We start from the raw sequence: 12613 nt of genomic DNA, 5'->3' as shown, positions 1-12613 counted from the left end.
ACCTTTCAGCACTCTCAAGCTCGTGCATCAATTCAACAGGAGTAAGCTTTAGTTTATTCATATTATAGTTCATTTTGAACTAACTAAATCTCCGGTAGAGATTCCAAGATCATGTCTATCTTTATCTTTTGTTCCAGGTTAGCCCCCATCATTTTCGCAGTACTGATATTCGCTATCATCTTTAGACAATGGTCCCGCACACTTCCTCCAATCATGCGAGTATTCATTAGTGGCCCTATAGCTGCTTGTCTAGCAGTACTGCTACTTTTAGCAAACATCCCATCTAGAGTCTGAATTATTTCTGATACACATTCCAGATTATCAAGTTGCTTCTGCAGATGTTCTACAATGCTGGCAAGAATATAACAGCGAGTTGTTGTATTCGCCCATTGCCAATCTGCAAATTGCTTCTTAATTTCCTCTGAAGCATTAGCAACGGGCTCTTGGGTTCGGAGTTGTTGTAATGAATTTAATTCTCTCAAAATCAAGGATAATGTAGAGATTGATTTTCCATAGGTCGTAGTTATTTCCATCCAATGGTTTTTGATTCAAAATTGTAGCAAGAGGATTAAAGGATGCCATTTTCTGAAAATTAAAATGCACACATATTAACATGTAATCAACACAACAAACATACAAATATGTAGATCCCTTAAACTACTTATTATTAATGTTTATTATAACAATAATTTAATTTCCATTACAAATAATTACGTTGGGCAAGACATTCGTAATAAATTAAACTTTGAACATAGTATGTTTTAATGTGCTACTAAGTTAGCTCCTAGGAAAGGTGAGGTAGGTCTCAGACTCCTTAAAAATCTACCTCCTTAGACAAAGTGTTCTTAGATAACACCAACACATACTAGTCAAAATTGATTTAAAAAATTAAAACTTTTTGAACCCGATATGTAGTGTCTTACCAAGTCAGCTCCTAGGAAATGTGAGGTAGGTCAAAGACTCCTTAAAAACCTACTTCCTTAGACAGAGCGTTTTTAGATAACACAAACACACATTATTCAAAATTAATTTTAGAAATCAACCATTGTTTCAATAATCTTTGGGCTTTTAATAACACTACCAGAACCTCATTGGGAGGATTATTAACGTCATTAAAATTGAATGTAATAACCATTAATTTTAATTTCAAAATTATCTTTAATATCTAAGCATTATCGACTTTGGACCGTACAACCTTATTAAAATTTTGAAATTATTTTAGATCCAATCCAATAAAATTCAGTCATACTTATCCGTTGGGGCATCACATAACCATTTTATTATTGGACCCTTAATGGAGCCCACAGGTTTCAAATTAATTGAATTAATTTTTAACCTTCACCCATTCAATATTTTACATTAATTAATTAGGATTTTGCATAATAACATTATCTAGATAAAACAAATATTATTATGCACATTTATATATCAAATGATGCAATTATATGGAACCATCTATTCTAAATGGCATGTTAAGCACATATCACATGTTATATCCATATAATTTAAACAATTATACACATATAATAATTAATAAGCCCTAATCCATGGTTTTCTAGAAAAAAAAAAAATTACAAGCCCAATAGGGCTAAGAAGCCCAAATTGATATCTGACCCGTTCTTCTTCTTTTCTTCTGATCTTGTAAGTCTATGGGATGTGAGCCAAGTTAAAATTGGTTTCTAGGGTTTTTAGCCTAAAAAACACAAAATCCTAATATGTCTCCTATTGATTCCGAGCACCAAAACCGCCGCCAGCCGCCACACAAACCTTGGATCATCATGAAATTTTACAGGGAAGTAGATAGCCACTAGAAGAACCATCCCACCAAAACTAATCAAATTCCCACCATGCACGCGCCTCCACGCACAAGATGAATTAAGGCGCGTGAATCCCACTCTCATCCACTTTGTGTGGCTCGTGTGGGCGCGTGAGAATGTTTCTGGCAACCATTCTCCTCCCACTGATCCTCCATCGTGCCATTTAACTTCATATGGAGTTGTTTTGTCAAGGCTCAGCTCCAATCCACATGAAAAATGATGAACAGCAATTTGCATACAGTTTTTCCCGAGTACTTTCATATATTTTTCCAATAAATCCAAATTTACATATAAAAATTCAAATAAAAATTGTAGGAAAAATAAATAAATCAATAAATCAAGGAGGAAACCCTAATCTTATGATTAGCCTCCTTGTTACATCAAAAAAAAAAAAAAAATACAAGCAAAAATCTACCATGGATTAAGGCCAAAACCAAATCATTCATTTATAATATAAAAATTATCAATGACATGAATAATAGAATACTAGGTACCATATATCTAATATACATCATATATACATAAAAATAAAACTGTAAAAAAAATTGGATAGGGAAGCACTACATCAATTCCTTATATTTACTTTTATTTTTCTTCTTTTGCATCAAGATGTGGTGATCAACATCCTGTCAACAAATATGAAATGCTATTTTTGACTATGAGTGCCTTTATAGACATGATTTATGTGGCTTATTGTATTATGCATATATCAAACTTAGCCATGAAAGAATTAAGGTCAGAGAAGTTCCATAATGAAAGAATAATGAAATACTAATTAAGGTGACAAAACAGTTTGAGATTGGAAAGCAAGGAGAGAGAGTGCTAGTTTGGTATGATTAGCCTCCTTGTTATATTCAAAAAAAAAAAATACAAGCAAAAATTTACCATGGATTAAGGCCAAAACCAAATCATTCATTTATAATATAAAAATTATAAATAACATGAATAATAGAATACTGGGTACCATATATCTAATATACATCATATATACATGAAAATAAAACTGTAAAAAAAATTGGATTCAATTTATCATACACCTATTTAATCATGGCTCTGATACCAATTGCTGGTATCATAAACACAGTGGAAGCCTGATCAAAACTGAATAAAGCATGTGATAAATAATGTCACTATCCATTTAATTTACTAACCTTTATGCGCAGGACCTTCCAAACTATTCTCTAGTGACAGATCTGCGTGTGGGCGCACCTGATCACAAAAGAAACAAGAAGGTTAATCTGAAAAACATTTTGAAACTCACAGTTTCTGTTTTTCTCTCAAGGTGTTTTTAATTCTCTGCAGAGATTCACAATCGCTAGAAAATAATATGTAAAAATCTATATCTGAAAGCTAGTAAGCAGTATATTTATAGACTGCTAATCCTAATCCTCCTACGGTTTCATAACACCTTGAGCCGAATTAATGGGCTCCTTCTTGTAACTTAATAATCATTTAAATGAGTTCTGTCATTTAATGAGTTAGTTTGGGGATCCCACGGTCCACTATTAATCAAGACTCCTGATCATGGATTACCTTGCTCCAAAAGCATAAATCCAACAACATCAAAAGTGATCGGAAGAAGTTGGACCACACCATGTCTAACATCAGAGCCATGGTCCTGGACATCGAAGAGAAACATATAGGCCAAAACCACGGGCCCGGCATCTGGTTAAGGTAGCTTAAGAATGCGTTTTATGGTGCTTAGGATCTTATGGACAAGTTCAAGTGTGAAGCTCTACGGAAGGAAGTGTTGGAATCACAGGACAGTATGAGCATAATCAGAAAGGTACACTGTTACTTTGTCTGCTCTAATCCACTTGTATTTCATTTTAGATTAGGCCATAAGATCAAGGAGATTAGGAAAATTTTCGATGAGATTGCAAAAGACAAGTCTAATTTTCGTCTAGCACAACATCATGAAGAAATTAAGCAAGGGATGGAGGAGAAGAAGGATATGACACACTCCTTCTTTAATGCAGTAAAGGTTACTAGAAGAGACGTTGATAAAGAAGAGATGCTAATAAAACATTTTTGCTTGTGTTGGATGATATGTTGGAATGATGATAGAAGTAAATAGATTGAGTTGAGAGATTTGTTAACAGTGGGTGCTAAAGGAGGCAAAATCATTTGTGACAACGCAAATCATGGGAACAATTCCACAATACACGTTAAAAGGTGTTTCTGAAGAGGATTGCTTGTATTTGTTTTTCAGATGTGCATTTGGAGATGAAAAACAAGAAAAGCAATATTCAAACCTCAAAGAGATTGGGATACTGATTGTGAAAATATGCAAAGGGGTTCATTTGGCGGCGAAAAATTTGGGCTGCCTACTTTGCTCAAACATGGATGAAACAGAATGGAAATTTGTAAGAGATGATGAGATATGGGAATTAGAGCAAAAGGATCATCATATTTTTCCTGCATTGAAATTGAGTTATAATTTAATGCCTTTTGACTTGAAACAATGTTTTGCTTATTGTTCATTGTATCCCTAAGAATTATAAAATTCATAGCTTAGAGTTGACTTCAATATGGATGGCCCCTGGAATCCTTCAATCACCTAACGAAAAGTTGGAGTTGGACAATATTGGCAGATTACATTTCAAGAAGTTATGCGCTAGATCTTTCTTTCAAAACGCTGATGCGTCCTACTTTGGTCACTCTTATTTTGGTGAAATGCATGATCATGATCTTGCACTTTCAATTACAAAAGATGAGTGTGCTATAGTAAACTTTGCCACCAAAGACATCTATGAAAGTGTAAGACATTTGTCATTCTCAGATTATAGCCAAAACACCTTGAAAATCTTACTCAAGGTAAACAATTTGTAAACTGTTATTATTTTTAATGAACCAATGAATCAGGTTATCAGTGTTGAAAAATCTTTTCTTTCCACATGTATCTCAAAATTCAAACACCTGCAGGTCAAAATTCAAAAGCCAATGGAGGGATTAAAAAGCTTTAAATTCCATCCATCTGCTGCGACTACTGTTGGGCTACTAGTTGGGCCGTTAAAAACCGGTAAGTCCGTATATACCCATTTAAGTTTATTAGTTGGCCGTGCACTTCCATCCAGCAAGGCTTGGCCCTTTCGAAAAGTTTTTTGGGGCTACTTTGGGTTATTCGATTTTTATCTTCTTCTTCCTCTTCTTTTTTTTAAAAAAAATAAAAAAATAAAAAAAAAATAATCATGCAGACTTTATCTAATTAGTAAGCAATCCATTACCAATGGATAGAAAACGCTACATGCTTTTCAAATATTCTTTTAGCCCTCAACAACAGGCATTGCAACTTCCAACCAAGGAAGATTCAGATTCATTCAACTAGCACACATATGGTAGGAGTTTCTCTCTTATGGAAATAAAAAGCATAAATCATAAAAAATTATATATTTATATAATATACATGTATATAACGGTTATATACCACATCAACGATATGATAAAGCAAGTTAGGTACGTATTCATATAAATAGCAGTATAATCACACAAAAACATTTAAATCAATCTTATAAAATAAATCATATTTATTGTAAAATTAATAATTTGTTTATTTGGGCTTGGGATCACATCAAAGTTCGAATGTTTGATCTACCAAGACCTATATTGTCTCTCTTAAAAAATATATATATGAAACATAAAAAATATCAATAAAAAAAAAGTTGGGAAAAGGAACAAAGGACGTTTGTTAGCCAAAGTTGGCATTGAGATACATACGTTGGATAACTTCTTCAGGCTTGAAATAGTTGCTAAATAAATTAAAGTCATCAGGTAGGCCAGCCCAAGATCGATTCGCAGCAGAAACGATCAGTTTTTTTATCTGGTTTATAAGATTGATTTCTATATGACGACCCAAATAGTATATGATATCTCTATTCTCGATGCAATATTCGACCAAGCCAGATGTACACAAACCTAAACAAGTAAAAATTGTATAGCTAGCTGTATATTAAGGACTTTCTATTATATCAATATCTCATAACTATCTTCTGTGGATATATATTTTCTTGTATGAAGTTGAATATAATAAATACCTGAAAATATCTTATTTGGACATTTAGCTGTATCGAAGTTTGATATATATCTCAAACTATCTTTGGACATCCATCAAGATATTATTCCTCTTGAAATATCTGAACCCAAAACCAGATCGTGCCCTTTTCTCCCACTTTACAGGTATATATAGTTTTAATATCTACAAATTTCTTATATTTTCACCATACTGCCTTTTCCATGTGCCCTTCAGTTTTGTTCTCTGATTTCAATATTATAAAATAATTTATAATTCTCCAAACTCTGTGTCCTCATTCTTGTTGAATATATATGGCATATATGCATGGTCAAATATTATGTACGCAAATGTAGTAAACAACAAAAGGAAATAAAATAAAATAAATAAAACCAACAGATCGATTTTAAGAAAAGTCTAGGACTGGAGAGAACTTGCCGGAGGAATGTGGATCTAGACTTCTGCAATTTTCTCCCGACAAATTAATGGACTTTGATGTCCAGAAAAAGCTAATGCAGTTCTTTTCTTCTAATTATTGAGTACAGCAATAAGTTAATTACTTATTAAGTAGTATATCTACATATCCACGTCTTGCCTTCTTAATTTGAAATGAATGTAGATTATCAAAATTATCATATCATAGATATTATTTTAAAAAATTATTTTTTAATGATAATATTTATAATAAATGTTATATTGATATAACGTAGACATTGTTAAAGTAAATCTATACTTTTATAAATTCTATCAGATATTGTAAATTAATTACTTATTAATTAATATATCTAATGAATGCATATCTTGCATTCTTAATTTGAAATTGGCTTATAAAAGCATCTTTAATACGTAGATTATGAAAATTAACATGTTACATAAATAAATATAAACATTATTTTAAAAAAATATTTTTCAATAATAATATTTATAATAAATATCATATATAAATTTATATTTTTAGAAATTCTATCAGAAATTGTGATTCTTTTCACAATTTCTTCTCAAAAGTAGAAGTTATTTTTTTCTAAAAGAAGTGTGTATATATATATATATATAATTAATAGTCATTGATAGCTTTCTATAAAGAATATACATTGTCAATTTTATACAATATAAATAGTAACTTACATTCAATATTTGAGATGCTTTAATATAAGTTAGATTCTTTCATCACAATGCTCCAATTTTGGACTTGGGAAAGCACTGGTAGGTAATTAGTTAATTAAATAGAAAGTCAAATTCCAAATTCAAATGTACCACTCAATTTAACGTTGCTCCTATTGAAAGTAAAAAGCAAGAAAATTAGTTAAAAAAAAAAAAAAAAGTGACATATATGTTTGAAGGGAATAGAGTCAAGCATCATCTTAAGCATATTCAATTACATAAGGTAGGATACGTTCTGTTGATATATACCATCACTTGGGATATCCTTGTTTCTGTAAATCTCTCTTCAATTTTCAGTCTACAATATATGTATATACATACATATATTTTGCCATCTGAAATTAATATGCTTTTACCAGAACAATATGATTAACTAACCTCTCTTGATCAAAATCAGCTTAAATAATTAAATATGACCAAAGTATGTATGGGACATTACCCTCGTTTTTATCTCCTAATCACACTTTCACAGTACTGGAGGGGCGATTTTGCTCGGAATATATATACATTAAATTAATATAAATTAAGCCTTCTAGTACTCAGATAATTGGTCACCATAATTAATTTTCAATTAACAGATAAATCGTATACTTTGTAAATATATATATTGATGGAAACCACTTGTGTTTAGACAATTTACATTAAAGTGGAATTAATGCGAATCCTATACGAAGGAGTGACGAAATGCGAGGGTATACATGTTTGGCCAACATATTTCCACATAAACTGGAAACAATTTGGTGCAGTAGTGCATGACAGTTATCCTTAAAACCATCATCCCCTTTTGAATAACTTGTCCATTTTTCCAACAGTTTCCGCCATAAGGGCTAGCCTAAGGCTATTTGTTTGCTTGAAACTTGTCACATCTGTTATATATCAATATCATCCATGACACATTTTTTCTTTCTTTCCTTTTTTTTTTTTTTTTTTTTTTGGGGCATTTTGAAAAAGATGAGAATCAAAATTTTTCTTTAACTATTACCTATATAACAGAGTGAATCCAGGTTAAATTGTTGTGGGCTCAGATATAAATCGTAGCAGTAACTTAATGAAACTTAATAATTAAATGGTAATAAGAAATGTGAACTCCAGTTTCAATAATTAATGTTTGTGAGCACAATTTTCACTATTCTTCGTTTTAATTAAACTAATCAATTAATTTTATTAAAAACATTGTGATAATTGACTTTGGTTTTCCAGCCACTTTTCTTTTCCTCCCCAGAGAAATTATTTTTTCTCTTCCCAATTAATCTTGGTTTTGAGAGCTATAGGTAAACATATAGAGAGAAATTCTTTTTTCTCTTCCCAATTAATCTTGGTTTTGAGAGCTATAGGCAAACATATAGAGAGACGACAAGCGTGCCATTTAGTCCTGAAAGACTTTGTGCATTATATTTTTAATCTTTTTTTTTTTTTTTTTTAAATAAGAAACATGCAGGCACGCACGCACAAAAACAAACACACTTTAGAAAGGGTTGAGATTTTTCTCTGATTTCAAAGAGAAAAAGGAATACATATCTAATTTAACAGCTAAGAAGACAGAAACTGTGGTTTGTCACCTTTTTCTACTACTGCATGCAATATATTTTAATTAATTAATTATTAATTAATGTTGGTATACACAATGAAGGAAGAACAAATAATTCACGACGTGATACAAATCACATGGTTTTACATTAATTATATATAATTAAGAAACAAAATTACACATACACGATGAAATTGAATCTCTAATTAAACATTAATTTCTCATCCAAATTGCCATAACCTAAATTATACCCAACCAACGGAAGCTTTTTTTTGTTTTGGTTTTTCTTAATCTAATAATATTGGATAATTGGTTTCATATTCTAAGAAGAAAAATACTGAGTTCGGGTCCTCCATTACCATCGGGGTTCATCATGTAAAAAGCCTCCGAGTCACGGCTCCCAACAACTCGCTCAAACCTGGCTCTCATATAAAGCAACTCACCCTCCGACGACCCACCGCCTTTCCGTCCATCATCCACAACCGGAATCACACCCGCCCCGACCGACACGCTCCGGACGGTGCTGAGGACGTGCCAATCAAAGTCCACGCACGTGCGAGACACCGCGAGGCCACACTTCCTTCCATTGCAATACATGGTCCAAGTAGGTTCCTGGAACAGCTTCCGACCATGAATAACCGTCCTATCGGAAGAAGCCGAAACCTTCTCGGACTCCAAGGCGATTCGGACCAAACCGGAGGACATCTCTTTAACAAGAGAAGAGGTCGACATGGCGAGCTGGAGGAGCAAAACCGGTTCGGAACGAGGGTCGAGCTGGACGGCGAAGTTGACGTGGCCGCGGCGATGGCCGAAGAGAGTTCCGGTGACATTTCGGCCGATGGAGGGAGTTATGGAGAGGTGAGTAGTCCTAAGCCATTTGCAGGTGGGAATGATGGCGGGGAAAGAGAGAAGATTGAGAAGGGAACGAAGGAGGGAAGAGAGCTTGTTTTGGGTTTTGGAAAGGTGGTGGAATGAGACCGGTGAGTTTTTCGGGATAAGAAGCTTGTCGGAGATTTCATTATGAGGATGATGATGATGATGATCAGACAAAGAAGGAATAGATGATGAAGATCTCAAATGGTGGTTTGAAGAAGATATGATCTTTCTGGAACTTATTGCGCTGCTTGTGCTGGTGCTTCTCGGGAGGCTCATAAGCTCTTGCCGTTTGATCATAGTGAAAAGCTAGCTAGAGAAACAGAATTTGGGTGATTAAAATTGTTTTGTGTATGTATAGGTCCTTTCGTGAAGTCAATGAAAATGAAAAAAAAAAATTGATTGAAATTCGGAGAGAAATAGAGAGAAAAAATGAGGTGGGAAGCTAAATGGCTAAAGCGGCCGACAAGGTGATGATAGTGTTGGGAGGTGGCCAATATAAAGGGAGACTATGGAGGCTTGTGGTGATGATGATCACATCTTGGACTTTTTTTTTTTTTTTTTTTTTAATGGTGTGTGTGCGCTTGAGAGTTGAGACCTTTCTTTCTTTCTTTCTTTCTGGTCCTACAAACCACTATAATGCTCTTGATGCCGCTTTTCTTTTTCTTTTTTCATTATTTCTATTAAATTGAAGCTCATTTTTGGCCTTCTTACAATTAATATATGTCATCGTATCCTAAATCCAACGGTCTAACTCTTAATTTCCCCCTCCCTACTCGTAATAATTGACCAACACCCTTCGCCAGTAAATCATCAAAATTAATGCATGAGGTTTCGAAAAAGTAGTGTAATGAATTTTCCACATCTTTTTACCTTTTCAAGCCATTTTTAATTAATTTACCCAAAAAGTGCATTCTAAATAATTAATTGATTATTTTTAAAACTAAACTATTAAACCGGATTAGAGGAAAAAAAGCCCTTAAACATGACCCTTTTTTTTATTTTGTTTACTAATAATCAATTAGCAGCATCTCTAATTCTTCTCTCTTTTAATTTTCTGTTTTTAAAATGGAATAAAAAATTATATTATTAAAGAATATATTATTCAAGAAAGAGTGAGATTGACTTTAAAAAAAAAAAAAAAAGTTGATTTGTTATTTTGTTTCATGATTATAAGATTTTAGAGTTATGTAATTTTATTTTAACCCCTATATATATACAAATCACAAAGATCACGAAAATGACATAAATTTAACTACTGCAAATTTTGTTGCTGTTCATAAATCCTATATTATATCATTTATGTATATAGATATATATATGTATAAACTTCATTATAACAATTAATCTTCCAAGAATTATTAAAATAATTATAATAATAAAGAACAGTATGCAAAAATGTCCAAATCCTAGTCCCATTTTCGAAGCGCACGCCAAAAACTCCAAGGGACAGTTACTTAAAAGAAGGCTGTCCTTAAAAGGCTCCAAAAGGACTTCATACATTTTATTCGCCTGGTGCTAGCTGTTGTTACCAATGACCCCTACTACTCAATTTCAATTTCATGTATACTGGACTAGCTGTACGTGTGAGATATAATTGCTCACGCTCAAACTTCGTCGATCCAACAGACCCTGATTGCATTCTAAAGCTTTTTTATTATTTTATCCATTAATCTTGTCACTAAATGGAGTGTTGCCTCTAAAGCAATTAGCAGGAACATTAATAATTAATCCCATACAACAGTGGGATTTCGTTTTTGCACTTGGATGATGAAACAAATGGATTGCTTTCTCTCTTGATTTATATGGTGCAGGAAAGCGCACTTGATTTCTGTATAGGAACCTACAATTTTTTTTTTCTTTATACATTTTGTTTTTCTTTTTCCTTTTTTACATGACTTTTTGCTATTTAATTGAAATATTAATAATTCTCATAAACATCATTAATATGTCATTATATTTTCTTCTAAAGTTTCTCTTTTGTTTCAATATTTTTTAGAGAAAAGGCAGAAATTTAATTTTTTTAAGCAACACTATAAAGCAAAAAAATTGCAAGGCGTTATAACCACCACAAATTTTGATAATTTTATTGAATAAAATAAATTCATTGTTTAGATGATCGTAGCGCGTGAGGTGGAGATTAAATTTTGATGGAAATATAAAAAGATAACGAAGGGGGTGACGAGCATGATAACGAAGGTCAATGCAAATTATGTTGTGTGAGAGGCCACCTTGTCCCCATCCATTTGGAACCCAACATTTACTTTATCAAACCCATATTATATATTATAATCTGCTTAAACTATTTACATATAATATTCATTTGCTTTTTATAATTATCCATCATTACTATTATTAAAATTAATCAATATTAATTTTTGGACGGTTCCAAACCCAGGGCATGCCTTATGTCATGGTTGGGGCATTTCATCAAACACTTGGTGAGCATTTTCTCTATTTTGGGCCTTATAATCCATTTTGGGCCTTACAATGGGCCAAGCACCTAGAGTAGTGCAGAATTCTCTAGAACATTATGGAGAACTCTAGGTCAAGCCATGTACATATCCATTTCTAGATGTTTCTTTAGATATTTTTGTAAGGAGGTGGGAAGGATCTAGACACCCATTCTCCACCATAGGATTAAAGCAATTATAGCCGTAGGATTAGAGTTTGTATGCCTATAAATATGTGGAGGCCTCATTTGGCCAAACCATCCAAGAATCCAAGCATCCAAGGATCCAAGAACATCCCATCTATACTTGTAAAGCTCTCTTTCAAGCAATACACTTTCATTCTCCCAAACTCTCTTTGTGCTCTAGCTTTCTTTGCTTAGCTCTCTCTTTTAGTGGGCAAAAGGCTTACTTAGTTGCAACAAAGGGTCGGAATAGCAACTAAGGCCGCACGACTTGAAGGGTAAACAAACAAGTCTGTGACAAGTGGTATGAGAGCCCAAGGTTAAAGCTAGCATTTAGAGCACAATGTCTTCATCAGAGGTTGTGATTGAAGAAGCAAGGGGAAGGGAGGTTATCCCCGAAGCTGCAAGGAAGGGACGTGGGCGTTCAAAGTCGAAGGACGTTCTCACCGCCATGGAGACCAAGGTGGTCAAGATGGAGTTGGCTGTTGCCGATATGTTGGAGCGGCTTGATCAGGTGGAGCAAGGCATGGAGGAGCTCGATGGTCGTGTGGGTGACCAAGTGGGGGAGCTTAGAGGTACCATGCAATACA

General features: G+C 33.3%; 1 protein-coding gene across 1 annotated transcript; it reads right to left on the bottom strand.

The window, feature by feature from the left end:
* Nucleotides 1–8630: 8630 nt before the first annotated feature.
* Nucleotides 8631–9867, bottom strand: LOC107431618 (protein MIZU-KUSSEI 1). Its single transcript, XM_016042585.4, has one exon. It carries the CDS (start codon nucleotides 9686–9688, stop codon nucleotides 8831–8833), a length of 858 nt encoding a protein of 285 aa, XP_015898071.2. The 5' UTR covers nucleotides 9689–9867; the 3' UTR covers nucleotides 8631–8830.
* Nucleotides 9868–12613: the final 2746 nt, after the last annotated feature.

The sequence above is a fragment of the Ziziphus jujuba genome, chromosome 11 (genome assembly GCF_031755915.1).
Source record: "Ziziphus jujuba cultivar Dongzao chromosome 11, ASM3175591v1".
In the NCBI taxonomy this organism is placed as follows: Eukaryota; Viridiplantae; Streptophyta; class Magnoliopsida; order Rosales; family Rhamnaceae; genus Ziziphus; species Ziziphus jujuba.
Note: the sequence above shows the minus strand (reverse complement) of the source record. Positions and strands in the feature narration are given on the sequence as shown.